The following is a 15,900-nucleotide window of genomic DNA, read 5'->3' as shown; positions in this document are numbered from 1 at the left end:
TGTTGTATATGAAGGATATTAGCTGTGCGTTACCCATTAAACAAATGCATCTCCCTGTCTTTGGGTTTCTAGGCATGTTAGCATTATGATCCATGGCTGTCAGTGTGTCAGTGCAAGATGTGTTCCAAGAGGAGATTGAATGCCTCTAAAATTTCAAGGTAAGATTTTTTATCTCCTCCTTTGACCTTGTACTGTATGTATGTGTGTGTGTGTGTGTGTGTGTATGTGTGTGAGACAGGGTAGCGCTGCATGGAACGGCTGCTCCCTGCTTCGCTTTCCTCCCCTTCATTGTGTCTCCTTCATCTTGATTTCTCTTCACTCAATCCCGAACCTCATTCACAACTTGAACATTTTTACACATGCCCGTGGCTCCTGTCTGAATGCAAACACATGTGTTAGTATATTTTTTGTATTACATATTCACATGCTGCATTTATCACCTTTGTTTTTGTACACTGACAGCTGTGTCCCACACAGAGGTGTGTTTGAAGATGAAGGGGGGTTTGTGTCAGCAAGTCTAAAGGGAATAAGCTTAATTAGGCAAATTGCTGTGAGGGTAAAAGCAAACAGTGGCAGCTGAACCATCTGAATAAGCTGTTGTTTGAGGAATAAAAAAGGAGGTTGTCACAAGGCCTTCATTCTCTAACAGTGGTGATTCACAGAAAAGTTTAAAATATAACATTTACTAAGAAAACATCGGTGTGTGTGTGTGTTTGTGTGTGTGTGTGTGTGTGTGTGTGTGTAAAGCTGAAGAAGTGTGTTGTGCTGCAGTCTGCGCACTCTCAAGTTAAACTGTAGTTGACATTTTGAACAAAGTTAAAATAATTCAGCTTGAGGGCATCTTGCAAGCTGATTCTTCATGGTATGACCCAGTGTGTCAGAGTTTTAACTTTAAGCTCACATGGATCCACACTATGCTGATCAAGGTCATGACCATGTACATGTTTGTATGTGTCTCTGTGTCCTAATTGACAAATTTAAGACGTTAATTTAGTAATAAAATAAACTAATTGTATAGTGATGACCTTAGATGCTGAAATTCAAAGTCATATACGTTGACTACAGCAGGAGAAATTGGTGACAAGTATCTTTTAACTGCTCTGACTGGGCTGGAGATACATCCCCAAAAGTATGCAGGCACATACATTTCTATACCTTTGTGCTGGGGGAATTTTTGTTTGTTTACCTTTGTTCAAATTTAGTTTCCAATCTTTATGCTACAACAAACTGATATTTAAGACAATAGTGTGCTTCCAACTTTGTGCAACAGAAACAAACGCCCTTTCCTGTTTCAACATGACAATGCCCCCCATGCACAAAGCAAGGTTCATAAAGTAATGGTGGAAGAACTTGACTGACCCGCACAAAGCCCTGACCCCATCCAACACCTTTGAGATGGGTTGCACCACATGCAAGCCAGGCCTTACTGCCCAACATCAGAGGATGACCTCATTGACGCTGTTGTGGCTAAGTGGGAGCAAATTTATGCAGACAGGTTTCAAAATCTTGTGGTAAACCTTCCCAGAAGAGTGCAGTTATTATGGCAGACAAATGCCCACTGACTTGGAATGAGATGTTCAACCATCACAAATGGACGTCCACACACTTTTGCCCATGTAATGTATCTGTGGTTAGAGTTCTGGAGAAGAAAATGCAAATGTGATCTGAAAAAGCCACACTGATGATGGATGTGATACTGATGCTAAGTGCTGAGGAAAGAGTGACTTTGCTTATGGATTGGTTTGCAAGATAACACACACACACATGCAGCACTATTCTGATGTGACAGGACACACACATGCATGAGTGCATTCACACATGAACTGTACATGCACATTATCCTACATTGTTTAAATGGAAAAGCCGGTGGAGCAGCCGTCAGCGCTTGTCACTGGGACAGGCAGCCACAAGTGTCACAGGTAATGGCTTGTGACGCTGCTGTGTATGTGTGTGTATGCACTCTCTAACCAGCTATTTACCAGGATGTGAATTTAATAAAAGCACACTGACAAAGCACATACTTCGCAGCTGACCTATCCTATAAGCAGTGATTTACTGCTCCTGGAAAAAGAAGTTATTCTGCTAAAGCTACATCTGTTTGTGCTTACACTAAAGAGAGAAACCAAGAGTAATGGGTGGTGCTTTCCTCTTCTTATGGCAAACAGGAAGTTAACATTAGAGAGAAAGGAGGAAGTCTGTTGACTAGATCACATACAGAGTTTTGACCTGCACACTGATTACACACTTTCTATGCACACACTGCACTGCACTCAGCAGGCAGGCTAGCCGGTTATATGTAGAGGTGAATGCAGTGCGGTTTAAGTGGAGGTTAACTGGCACACGCCTGCACTTCAAAACACATCATTGTGTTTATTTTGAATCCCACACTGTCCTGCTGCTGTAAACACTCACTATGGCACCACATGTATTAATCCAAAGCTGAAAATGGTCCCCCCATTTTCTCCTGTTTGAGTAACATTTGCTAAAGGCTACAGTGCCCAGCTATTTTAGGAATTTTGTAGCCTTTAAAAAAAAAGATGTTTATGCACCCTGTTCTAAACATTTACTTCTTCAGTGGGTTTGTTGGATTTGGTCTTTTTGTAGAATTTGTTGACAAAACAAAAAATATAGACTTACACTAGCCTCATCCTTTGGCTATGGCATTCGTGTGAGCCATACTGTGTCTCCATCAGCCTGTTATTACCACAGAGGATTTACATATGATCTATGCTTCCTTAGATTATGTATTTATCTTATTACATGGACACACACAGTACACACTTGACACTTGAGGTTTGAAGAGTGACACTGACAAGGTGCAAGGTACCATGTTAGGTTCTCCAGTCAGTGCCATTGACCAGACACCGATAGAGATCTGGAGTTGGTCCCTGGGCGCTGCACAGCGGCTGCCCACTGCTCCCTTGAGGGATGGGTTAAATGCAGAGAATGAATTTCGCAACATGTATGTGTATATGACAATAGTATCTTCTTCTTCTTTATTATTTTACAAATCACAGTTGTATAATGAGATTAAGTTGTAGTTCTATTTATGCAACTCACAAAAAGTTATACAAAACTCATTTTTTATACAAAAATTATATACACTAGATCGGTGGATAAATAACAAGTGCAGTGCTGAGGATGACTTAAGTCGTCTCACGGCCTGTGGAAAAAAGCTGCTCTGAAGTTTGGATTCTTCTGTATTTCTTGCCAGACACTAGCAGGGTGAACAGGCTGTGGCTGGGGTGGGTCCTGTCTTTTAGTATCCTTTGGGCTCTTTGCAGGCACCTCACCTCACTGATATAACTGATGCTCGGTAGATGGGTACCAATAATCTTCTGAAATCCGGTCAATGGTGGTGGTGTCGTCCAACTTCACAACAGTGTACTCTCCATGTCGGGATGCAGTCGTGTGTACAGCATGAACAGGAAGGAGCTGAGCACACAGCCCAGGGGGCCTCCGGTGTTAAACACAAGAGTGGAGGAGGTGTGTCTGCCGATCCGAACTGTCTGGGGTCTGTTTGTGATGAAGTCCAATGTGTGACGATGTACAGTATTGGCCTTCTGGGCACTACTTACCTGGTTTACTACCATTCAGCTAAAGCGTATGCTATTAACGCAATGCTGTTACTTCTATATGTTATGTACAAGGTAAGTGGGACTTATTACAGTTAGGTTTCTATGAGATTCTGTGGGTACAGCCTTATCTTAAATCACCTAAGATTCTACTATCTGATAACTGTTTCATGTTTGTTCTATTTAAGATGGAGAAAATGAGCTTTTCTGTAACTGACAATTCAGAAAAGTGTCGACTGGTTCTCACTTACCACCACTGCTGCTGACTTTGTGTGACTGTGTTACCAATATGCTAATTATGCTCAGTCTCAGTGCTGATGCCTCTATTGTGTGGCACATCACTGTCAAAATGGGGGGGGGGGATATATAAGTGGATTGGATATTTTGAGCTGCTTTCAGTGGCCTAGAATCTTGTAATGATGTCGGTCTGTCTGGCAGGGCTGCCTCTCGAAGTCTAGGAGCAGGAACTTGGGGTAAATACCGTGTACAAATTTTATGTAAATGGTTTCTTTTTGTTATCACCCTGAGAGTGTGCGACAACCCTACACAGTGATCCATGTATACTAATTTCAAATGTTAGGATTCTTTTTTCTTCTTCTCTTATTAGTCACAGGCTGTTATCTTCCCGTCCTCATTTTCACAGTCTTCCTTTTATGGCTTTCCATCACTAATCAGACTTACTGTATTTCCTGCACAATTCTGCAAAACAGCACTGAAAAAACACGGGCCACTTCTTCCTTGTGGTCATACAGGATAATAGCATAACAACATTTCTAATATTAATCTTTGTCTGCAAACACTCTCACAGATGATGTTTGTCTCTCTCTGTCTCTGCACCCCCACGTCTCCCTCCATTCATCATGCAATTGGGTGGATTATGACTAATACCAAACCCTACGGATGTTTGCTGGGCTGTCAAGCAGCTTTTCACAGATTATAAATTGTTTAATATATTTGGATGCTTGCGTGTTTATGTGTGCGTTCAGTCAGGACTGCGCGTTCATCCACTTTTTGACCTCAAAACTGTCAAAATCGGGTTAGGCGGCACCAGACTCACACGCGAATGTGTAGGCTATTGATGTTGACAGCCATAATTAGAGGTAATTAATTGATCAGACACTCTTTAATAATTGAGACAATGTTCCCCAATACAGCTAAATGATGCCTACAAACACACAGATTTCTCTTCGTCATTCACCTTTCTCAAATAGTTAGATCCAAGCCTTTTCCATTCTTTTGTGTGCTTTTATTTAGTGCCCACGCATACCACACACACATACACAGTCCAGAGACCACGGTTATACAATGAGGAAGAGCTGCCCTGTCAAACAAAAGGATGCAAGTGCCGAGCAAGATGAAAGCTTCACTGTTGGCATGGCAACCACCAGATGATCTGTACGGCAAGGTTTGATGTTTGACATGTTGATGGTGGATTCTGGGTTAGAGAGAGAGAGAGAGAGGTGAAGAAAACCGGTTTGATCCAGCGCAGCAGCTGCGTGAGTGCTCTTTATCTCCCTGGCTGTTGTTTTATTGTTGTTTTATTCTCCTTTTCATTAAGAGAGGGCTATGTGATTCAGAGCAGTGATGCTCACCGTTCGAAACCTCTGCCCAGTGTTTCCTCTGATGCTACCGGAGCTCATAATGCTGCCAGTGGATCTGCTCAGACCCCCGTGCAGCTCTGTGCACAGTTTGTGTGTTCATACGTGCAGGTTTGAGTGCACGTCTGTTGCTGTTTGCTGCTGCAAATGTATTGTCTAACTGCCGCATTGACACATCACACATTAATGTTGCTCACTGTCAATATGATGGAACAACTACATCAAAACAGTTTGTAAAACCGGCTGAGAATTTATATTTTCTTTGCCATTAATATGAAAATAGTTTGGTCAGATACAACTTGGCCTCTAATTTGTGACATTTTATAGAATAATAAATTAAGTGAATAATGGAAAACTATTGTCACTAAGTAATAGCTAGTTGCAGCCCTAATATTGAAAACTGGCATAAAAAATTATGTCGCATGCAGCTTAGTTAAAAAAAAGTTTATACAGTTTTAGTTAAACCTTAATGAGCACTGGCTTGTGTACGGCAGATACCGCTGTGGAGAGACCAGTCATGCTTCAGAACAGCTATGCTTATGTCACTTTTTCGCCTTGTCCTGGAAAGCAAGTCATCTCTCTTGAGGCTCCGTCCTCTTCTTTTCCTCCGCGTCCGCCCCTTTATTCCTCCGCCCATCTGTCCTCCAGCGAGCGCTTTAAGTGGCCAGCCCCGGTGTTATGGGACTAACACCTCAACAGCTATTTTAAGAACTGCTTCTTGTGTTGCTTCCTGACTGTCAAGAGTCAGGTCAGGAGTTTCCCTCTATGGTAAGCGAAAGAGGGTGTAGTTCGGCCTGCGTGTCGCCTTGTAAAGACGATGTGATGATGAACCGGCCATCCTTTTCGTCCATGTTAAGCTCATCTTCCTGCCCCTTGTCTATTTTCCTGTCTTAATTCATTGTTTTTTTTTCAGAAGAAACAATGGAAACATCTAGTGAATATTACTTTCTTGTCATTTCTCCCTTTATTCCCTTGCTGCATTCCTTTATATACTGTAAGTGGACAGCACATTTACATATACTGTATGTGAGAGCGCAGTACTGTATATGAGTGTAGTGTAACTAGGGTGCTAGTGATGACTGGGACCAGTGTTCCCTGGAGAGAGCAGTGGAGCATGAAAAAAAAAGCTTGTGGTGTGTTTACCCGCTCTGCTGCAGAATCTCAGTCAGTGGCCCCTTGTGTGCTGGAGGACAAGGGGCCCTCTTCAGCCTTTCTGTTGAGCTCTCTGCTCAGTACCTGACTCCCTCAGTCCACAGTCCCTTTGTTTTGTAGCTTTTGTTTACATTCGTACATGTCCAGGCAACTGCATTAGTGTCAATCGACTGCCCCATCAGCCCCTCTCTCTCTCTGTGCATCCCGTGTTCATCTCCCATCTCTCCGTCTCACCCAATCTATCTTCCCGCCGTCACCCTCCCTTTTGAATGCCTCACCGACTTGCTTCTTCCTTGTCTCGCTCTCCATTTTCCTCCTGCCCCATTTTTCAGTCATCTGCTTAGTATGCTCCTGACGCCCATCTTCATTTCTTTTCCTTGCTTTACTTTTCCATTTGATCTCCCCTCTGTGGAAGTCTGGCATGCTAAACTTAATATCCTTCAGCAGAGGTCATGTCAGTGTGTCCTCGACACCTGCTGACGCATCCAATCACATCAGCACACTGTTACTTGTCAAGTCAAGTCAATTTTATTTATATAGCCCAATATCACACGTCACAATTGCTTAAGTGGCTTTAATATTTAAAGAGAAGTATTCCGTAGTTCAGGGATTTTTCAAATGCAACCAAGGGACTAAACTGACTTGTTTCTGGCATAAATTAGGGTGGCCTGATAAAGACAGAATTGGGAAGTTCTCAGCTGAAAAATTTAACAGAAAATACAACAGAAATACCCACAAAATATATCATGATGCAAATTATCCCACTTTGACCGTGGTTTGTTCAGCCCACATCCTCCTCGTCATTGTAAGGCTGTGGATGTGTTCTTTCCAAATCAGAGCACAGGCTTGAAAGTGGGTTTTTTAAAAGCCAAAAATCTCAGCACCTGCGGAAGTAACTGATGAGTCATTGATATTGATCCATGACTAACTCCATAACTCCCACAAATACAGATATGTTGTCGCCATTTTGTGCTTAGAGACTGTAAAAGTCTTAAAGGGTAAATCTACTTATTAAAGTCTGTTTACAGGGGTCAGGGAGTACTACTGCAAATGTCATGTATTTTATCATTCACTGGGGCATTTTATTTCATCTTTCTCTCTGTGTCTCTGTGACGCACTTCGTACTTTGTTTTGATAAGTGGTCTTTAAATAAAGTGTAATAATTTAATGATACGAGAAAGAAGCTGTATAAAGCCTTTTGTGGCTTCAGAGGGAGCTGCATGCAAGTCAGATAAACTGACTCAAGTGATGTCATGCTGAGCGTGGGTTGGTGCTGGAGACTACAAGTTTTAAAATGAAAGAAACCTGGGGTGTGGAGTTAGAGAGAAATAAGCTCACCAGACCTCTGTAGCTTACTCCTCATCTTTGCTTGTGGTTAGCACATCGAAGCTACATTAGCTGCTACTAGCATAACACACCCAAATTCTCAGACCAACCTGTTGGCTGTTGAGTTGCATTGTGGGTAATGTAGGCGCTGGATTTTGATAAGGAAGAATAATGTATCCGTATTTTTACTGTCTATTTCCTGTGCTATAAAACATGTTTTATATGGGGGGGCACTCTTGTATAAGGACAGTGGGTCCTCAGGGCGTGAAAGAACACACGCACACACTCGCCCCCCTCCCACAGGCTTACCCTTTTACCCTGCTGCTTTTAACTTGCCTCCCCTCCTCTCTTGTCTTCTGGGGTGCTGGCTTTAGCTGATTAGAGTGGCCATGCTTACTTTGTTTAATTGGATGAGTTTTGTCTCTGTGCCAGACTCACCTCGACTCACCTCGACTCCTGTCCTCCTCCTCCTCCTCCCCCTCATCCATCCATCTAAAACAAACACAGGCAGTGGTGCATTAATGAGAGGAAATAACTACAACTGTGGGTGTGTCAGCAAACATTGTGCAGTTTGCGCTTTATTCTACCTGAAAGGCACTAGATGTGTTTCCTACATGTCATCCATGTTTTAGCTCTCATGTAGCATAAGATCTTTTGAGCTATGCATGAGTTTAATTCATAGTAATACTTTCTTTTATGTATGTTAAAACTATGCAAAAAAATGGCTGTAACTTTTTTATATACAGTCTATTAACTGTCCAAATACAAATATGCACCAGAGAAATTGAAATGTACAAGTAAATAACATAGAAGATGCCGGTATCTACAAATTTATGTAGGCTATATTTTAATCACTAAGTAGCTCCATACAAGCATAGAGAGGTGCAACTAAGAATTATTTTCATTATCAATTAGGCTTCCATCTATTTTCTTGATTAATTAATTATTAATATGTATTATTATTATCTTTTAGTCTATTAAAAGGTCAAAAGGTTGTTAATACCTTCCAACAGCCCAAAATTACATCTTTAAATAGCTTGTTTTGTCTTACAAACAGTCCAAATGTCAGTTGCTATCCCTTATCACAAAGATAAAGCAGCTATGCCCATTTAACAAACTAAAACCAACAAATGTTTGGCAGTTGTGCTTGAAAATTAGTAATTCATCAAAAAATTTGCAGATACATTATCTCTCGGAAATCTGTGTAAAATTGTTCCATTCAACTCTATATGCGTTGTGTTTGAATCTTATGTGTTTTTTCAGTTGTGTGTGTGCATGTGGTAGTACACATGTGGCGTGTACTTTTTGTGGTGGTACACAAGCTACACATTTAACATGACAGACGCCTTCCTAAAACCCGACTCCTGAAAAAACAGACCTGAACTCAGGCATTCTTCTCTGCTCACCCTGTCAGCCTCCACAGTGCTGTAGTCCGTCCTTCAGGCTTTAATGACAACAACAACCACTTCCATCTCTATGGCTCTCTCTCCCACTCAATTATCCCCTCCCCATCACTTTCTCTTGTCTGTGTCATCCTCCCCATTTTCTCTCTCAATCTTTGCCTTTCTGCTGTCTTTAAGTGAATTCCTCTTCAAAAGCTTGTTTCTGAAAGGTTGTATGCAGCCTTTACAGACCCCCCCGAGGGTCTTCATCTTCCTCCTTTTTGTTGCTCTTCTTTCTGTCTCTCTCTTTCCTCGTTTTTTATTCAATCTCCTGTGCCCCTAGCACAGCCACGACAGAAGCAACACACACACATACCCAAAATGACACACACACAACCCACTGTATCAGAGGCAAGTGAATGGCTCGCTGGGAAAGTCAAATGTGATGTTATCCCAGCAAATACAATCTCTGGAGATGTGGTGCCAACCAGAGAGCCTAAAAGGGCACCGGGGCTTCTCAGAAACGCAGACAATCACACAAGCTAACTGCTCTGCTGATCACCTCGATCCCTCATTCCAACATATTTTTTTATCAACTGGCAGAAAGCCAGAGTGACTTTGTGTGTGTGCAAATTGCATGTTTGTGCGTATCATTCTGTGCATGGGTGTGCGGTGTCTCAGAAAAGTGAGTACACACCTCACATTTTTGTAAATAATTGATTATATCTCTTCATGTGACAACACTGAAGAAATGAGACTTTGCTGCAATGTAAAGCAGTGAGTGTACAGCTTGTATAAAAGTGTAATATTGCTGTCCCCTCAAAATAACACATCACACAGCCATTAATGTCTAAACCGCTGGCAACAAAAGTAATTACACCCCTAAGTGAAAATGTCCAAATTGTCTGTCCCCTGTCTGGCCCGGTGACAAATAAATTTAAATAAATAATAAAACAGACAAAGGAGTATATTAATACTCTCTTGTTAAAGTAAAATCTGTCTGGCACAATATGGTATCCAGCCCCTCATACTCTATACCAGGCTGCAGGGCAGGACAAGTTTTTTAAAAATCAAACAAAAAAAACTAACAAATTGGGGCCAAAGTGTCAATATTTTGTGGCCACCATTATTTTCCAGCACTGCCTTAACCCTCTTGGGCATGGAGTTCACCAGAGCTTCACAGGTTGCCACTGGAGTCCCCTTCCACTCCTCTATGACGACATCACTGAGCTGGTGGATGTTAGAGACCTTGCGCTCCTCCAACTTCTGTTTGAGGATTCCCCACAGATGTTCAATAGGGTTTAGGTCATGCTTGGCCAGTCCATCACCTTTACCCTCAGCATTTTTAGCAAGGCAGTGGTTGTCTTGAAGGTGTGTTTGGGGTCGTTATCATGTTGGAATACTGCCCTGCGGCCCAGTCTCCAGAGGGCGGGGATCATGCTCTGCTTCAATATGTCACAGTACATGTTGGCATTCTTGGCTCCCCAGTGCCGGCAGCACTGATGCAGCCCCAGACCATGACACTCCCACCACCATGCTTGCCTGTAGGCCACACATGCTTGGCACCATCTGAACCAAATAAGTTTATCTTGGTCTCATCAGACCACAGGACAGGGTTCCAGTAATCCATGTCCTTAGTCTGCTTGTCTTCAGCAAACTGTTGGCTTTCTTGTGCATCATCTTTAGGGTGCCATGTTGAACTTCCCGTGATTAGTATGAGGGAGTATGAGAGCGATGACACCAAATTGAACACACCTGCTCCCCATTCACACCTGAGACCTTGTAACACTAACGGGAAAATGGCTAATTGGGAACAATTTGGACATTTTCACTTAGAAGTTTTCTCACTTTTATTGCTAGCGGTTTAGACATTAATGTCTGTGTGATGTGTTATTTTGAGGGGACAGCAAATTTACACTGTTATAGAAGCTGTACACTCACTACTTTACATTGTAGCAAAGTGCCATTTCTTCAGTGTTGTCACATGAAAAGATATAATCAAATATTTACAAAAATGCGAGGGATGTACTAACTTTTGTGAGATACTGTATATGTGTGTACATGCTTGTCTTGCGCTGCCTGTTTGATAATGCTAACCAGGCATGATGGACTCTATGCAATGTGGAGGAATGAACGGGCACAATAACTCAATAACAACTTGAGGCCTCATTCAGTGAAATCACTTGAATGATTTTGTTTCCGCTGTGTTGAGACTGTACAATAGAAGCCTTGTTCCTGTGATCACTGGAGCCTAATAGTTCAATTATATTCTGCATATATTTGTGCTTGGGTTGGGGAAAGAGCTTTTTTTTATATTTATGTTTATGTTTTTAGAGCCCCATAAAGCACAAAAATAATGCAATACATGACAGTCATAGCCTGGTAAAAGACACAATTTAAGGACTAAAAGACAGAAAAAACAAATGAAATGAGCTGTATCAGAACAATATTGGGCTATAAATATAAATGAGCAAAATACTGATATTGATTGCATTTTTGTTGATTGAAATCTCTGCATTTTGAGGTTGATCATTTTAAATGAGTTTGGACACACAATATCTCCACCCTCAGTTTTAATCTTTTTACATCAACAATGGGTTAAATGACTTTGTGCAATGTGAAGGATGTTGCTCTTAATGTCAAACCCTCAGAGAATTATCACCTGACTCTGCAGTTGCCCTCAGTTATAAAGAGCATCTTTCCGGTCATTGTTGTTTAATGGCCCTCAACTGTACTGTTTTGGTTCAGTCTCAACGCTTTCATTGTCACCATTTTTACAGCAGCAGCACTCAATTAAAAGCTTTCAATAAACAGACAAATGGCAGACAGACAGACAAACATAACATTTAGCCTTTAAAGATCCAGATATTTCCCTTTGGAGTAGGTGTTGACCAGAACACAGGTAAAATGAAAATACTTGACTTCACCAGTGTTTGAAGAGGAAAACACTAAGTCCCAGAACTCCCCTTATTTGCATGTTGCCGTGTACCCCCACCCAAACACATACAACTTGTACAAATGAGTGTATTAGTACAATGCAGCAGTTTAAATACACAACCAACATTTATATTGTTAATTACTGTGTTTTGTTCTTTATTAAATCCATGTGCAAGGAAATGGGCTGGTAGTTAGTCCCTAATATGTTCAACATTTGAAAGTTTGCTGTAGCTGGTCAACATTTACCCCATCCAGGCTGTAATTGGTCGGTTCACAAAAAGTGACAATGACCAGAAACAAAAGTTGAAAATGTTTCAACAAAAGGTACCCAATAAGGTTGCCCTTAATTCCTTTAAGTGTGTGACACAAATGATCTGTTGACTTTGTGCCCTTGTAGAGCCAGGCTTTGTAAAGTTTATATAATTTTACTTAGACTAGCCGCCGACAGAGAAAGGCAGGCAGACAACAATGGGAATAAGTGAGAGTAATGTAGTGCACCATGGGTAATGCAGTTTATTTAGGGCTATTTTGAATCGCCTAGGGAACCTGATATGGAGTGGGCAGAAAAGAGTGCCAGCAGCTTCACGGAGTAAAAGGTAGAAGTGCCGGTAGTGCGTACCGGTGAATACCAGACCATTTCAAGCACTTGACTTCAACAGGTAGCCAGAAATAAGTCCACTAATGAATGTTGTTGTCGCTTTGTATGTGATAGATGTGTGAAAAAAATCCGTAATGCCATATCATCTTTTTAAGGTGATAATATGTCAGCATTATTTTCAACTCATAGCACTGCCCCCAACTGGACAAAACTAAATCAGTTTTAAGTTATAATAATCATAATTTCATCCATCCACTAGTCAGAGTAGCAGCCTTCCCTTTGTTTGTCCTTTTTCATCCTCACCACCTTACAGCATTTAGTCAGCTGAGGTCTGCCCCCCATGGAGGGTGGAGTTAAATACAGCCTTGCTCCTCAAGGCTCATGTGTTCTGAAGTAACCCATTAATCATGTTGCCATAGCGGGGGTGAGTGAATGAGTAGGATGCTTGTAAGACACAGAGGCCAGGCCTGAGAGCGAGTCTGTCAGCTACAGCCTTGCATAATGAGGGCTAATGATCGAGAAGCATGGACATACCTGTCCGGTCTACTCACATTAGAATGAATGAAGAGCTGTGAGGCTGATCTCTTGTATGCTATGTCCTGTGTGTGTGTGTGTGTGTGTGTATGTGGGGATCTCTGAAGTTATTTAATCACATTAGTGATTTGCACTGCATTTTCTCAACCTCCTTCCTTACACACAAATGTTTCTTACCAACGTTTCTGTGGCTATTAACAGTGGATTGCTTATGTCTCTGTCTGTCGCTCCCAGGCTGTGAGCCCTGTGCAGGGTGGTGATGAGCACTCAGGGCAGCAGCAGCAGGGGAAGTGGCCAGCATGCTGACACTCCTCCCCCTCGTCACGCCCCTGGACCTAAGCTGCAGGTGCAGCGCTCCCTCTCTCGTGACACTATCACCATCCACTTCTCTGCTCTGGGGAAGGAGGAAGATGATGAGGACGAGGAGCTCTACGGGGTACCTGTTGCATCTGTTGGGGATAAATCTGGGCTTGGTAGTGCAGGGGGACTTCAAGGTTTAGAAGCTTCAGGGGCTGATGACCAGTCTATCACTACGGGCTTGGAGGCAAAAGAAGAACTGCTGTTTGAATCTGCTGGTGTGGAGACCTCAGGAGTTGCGGTGCTTCCTGTTTCATCCACCACCCTATCTTTGCAGCCCTCAGACCCTGATCCACACACACCCTCTCTCGCCATGACTATTATCCCCACCTCCACCCACTCCCACCTGAGCTCCAACCCTCCTGCGAGCTCCTCCTGGCCCTCTGACCGACCCTCAGCCAATCCGCCGTCCACAAGCTCCAGCTCCTCCCCTTGCAAGTCTGCAGCGCTGACCTCCTCCAAACCTTTCCTCAGCCTGGTCAGGTCCTTGTCCAATGATGTTGAGTCTCGAGAAACCACTCCTGCGCCTACCACTGTTGCACCATCACACGCACGCCACCGTCACTTAATGAAATCTTTTGTTAAGTCTCTTTCCACGGACACTTCAAAGGCTGAACATCAAGAAGGGCCTCTTCATCACTATCTTCATCATCCCCCTCAACAGCAACAGCAAGGACAGCCATCCCATCGGCCTCCACCTCGCAACATGCAGCTCTTCAAACAGTTCTCTCAGCCTCGCTTATCCTCCTGCCCCGTCATCGTCACTCAAGCAGGTGGAGACTCCAAAACAGCCCCCTCTTCCCCCATAATGTCCCCAGATGGTAGGTCTTTCTTCAAGGTCCAAGAAGTGGAGGCCAGAATAGAAGATACCAGGCGGCGGCTGTCAGAGGTGATGTCAGACCCCCTGCAGCTTTTTAGTAAGATCATGGGGGACGAGTCTGGCATGGGAGCTGGTGGAAGTGCTACTCATCGGGCCAAATCGCTGTCCTCCAGTGCATCAGAGCTCAGTGGGGTGACAGCAGTAAATGGACATGCAGAAGGTAACAGCAACTATAGCATCAAGGAGGAGGAAGGGGCAGAAGGGGAAGAAGAGGAAGAAACCCCCACGGGTAAGGGCCCTGACTCTGTTTTTTTCTCCTTACCATCACAAGCACCAGCCCCACCCCTCATCCAGGCCTCCTCATCCACGTTCCCAAAGTCTCCTTCTCTAACCCTGGGCCGCTGCTCTATGTCGGCCCTGGTAGCGAGACAGGAAGACGAGGACTTCTGTGAACTGTACAGTGAAGACTTTGAGTTGTGTACCGATACAGAAACACCAGATGGGGATCGCCCTGGGTACCAGCAACCTCATACTGGCAGCGCTGGGTTGTGTAGTGAACTTGACACAGAGGAGGAGGAGAAAGAGGAGGAGGAGTTGGAGACTCTGCCTGTGACTGGCCTCATCTTACTGACACAGTTGGTGTACTGGTATTTAGTCCTCCCAGTGCCACCATATGTGTGTGCAGTAGTGCATGGGATTGTAGCTGGGTTCATGTTGGCCTTGCTGGTACTTTGGCTGTCCTCTCCTCGATGCTCCTCATCAGGGACAAGAAGAGGGAGGCGAAGGATAGAGCCCTGGAATGTGGCTCAGCTGGATATCAAAGAACCAGGAATCTTCAAGGTAAGACAAAGCATGGCATGGATCGCCAAGTTTGGGCATGTTGCTAGATGACTTCAAAATGTAAACTTGTTTTCTTTAACTCTGTGTAAGCTTTTGGATATTGTTTTCTAGCATGTGTTCTTACTTCACTGGCTCTAGGACTACCATTAAGGTCTTGCTCTGCTGCACTATTATCAATTACTTACAAACTCAATTTCACTCTGTAACCTGTAGTGACAAAATAAATCTACCTACCTGCCTAATTTCACATTTAAGCTGCACACTTTTTACTTTTTACACTTTTTCCTCACAGATTTTAATGACAAAACAAACAAACAAACAAAAACACCATGTTCCATTTAGCCAAGGGTCAAACTATAGAGATAAAATATATATGATTTAGCCTCACAGGTTTTACACATGCATTTGTTAGCATTTGTACGATATATGGCTGTGGTACTCCATTTATTTTACGCATTTATGGAGAAATTATCCAAAGTGAGAATGCCATACAGTGCACAAAATGCAACACTTCTGTGTTTGTTTACTATCAAGCTAAATTGTAATAGGCAGGATTGTTGTCCCCAGGAGGTTTGTTTTGTATCTTTTAGACAAATATAAAATAGCCAAGCACTGAAATTTCCCCTGTTGTTTCTATTGATTTGGCTTTGCTCACAGAGCCTCCTTTGAGGCTGATACGGTGGGAGTTTGGATGAGAATTAAACTCTATTCAGCCTCATGGGAACTGGCAGCAACATATAGGGTTTATATTGCACTTTTTCTCCTGTGACAGCTACAGTTT

General features: G+C 42.9%; 1 protein-coding gene across 3 annotated transcripts in view; it reads left to right on the top strand.

The window, feature by feature from the left end:
* The window catches only part of tex2 (testis expressed 2), a 31,102-nt gene that overhangs the window by 1,614 nt on the left and 13,588 nt on the right, over nucleotides 1–15,900 (top strand). The window contains exons 2-3 of one of the 3 annotated variants that reach the window (XM_038700048.1): nucleotides 73–158; nucleotides 13,337–15,119. In XM_038700048.1, coding sequence (XP_038555976.1) covers nucleotides 13,362–15,119 — 1,758 coding nt within the window. In that variant the 5' untranslated portion in view covers nucleotides 73–158; nucleotides 13,337–13,361. Of the gene's footprint in view, nucleotides 1–72; nucleotides 159–3,979; nucleotides 4,049–13,336; nucleotides 15,120–15,900 lie in introns of those variants that run through there. The other 2 variants (XM_038700054.1, XM_038700063.1) reach the window with 2 other exon arrangements.

The sequence above is a fragment of the Micropterus salmoides genome, unplaced genomic scaffold (assembly GCF_014851395.1).
Source record: "Micropterus salmoides isolate LMB-PRFRI ecotype aquatic unplaced genomic scaffold, ASM1485139v1 Ms_hic_scaffold_10, whole genome shotgun sequence".
NCBI lineage: Eukaryota > Metazoa > Chordata > Actinopteri > Centrarchiformes > Centrarchidae > Micropterus > Micropterus salmoides.
This window is presented reverse-complemented; position numbering and strand designations above follow the sequence as displayed.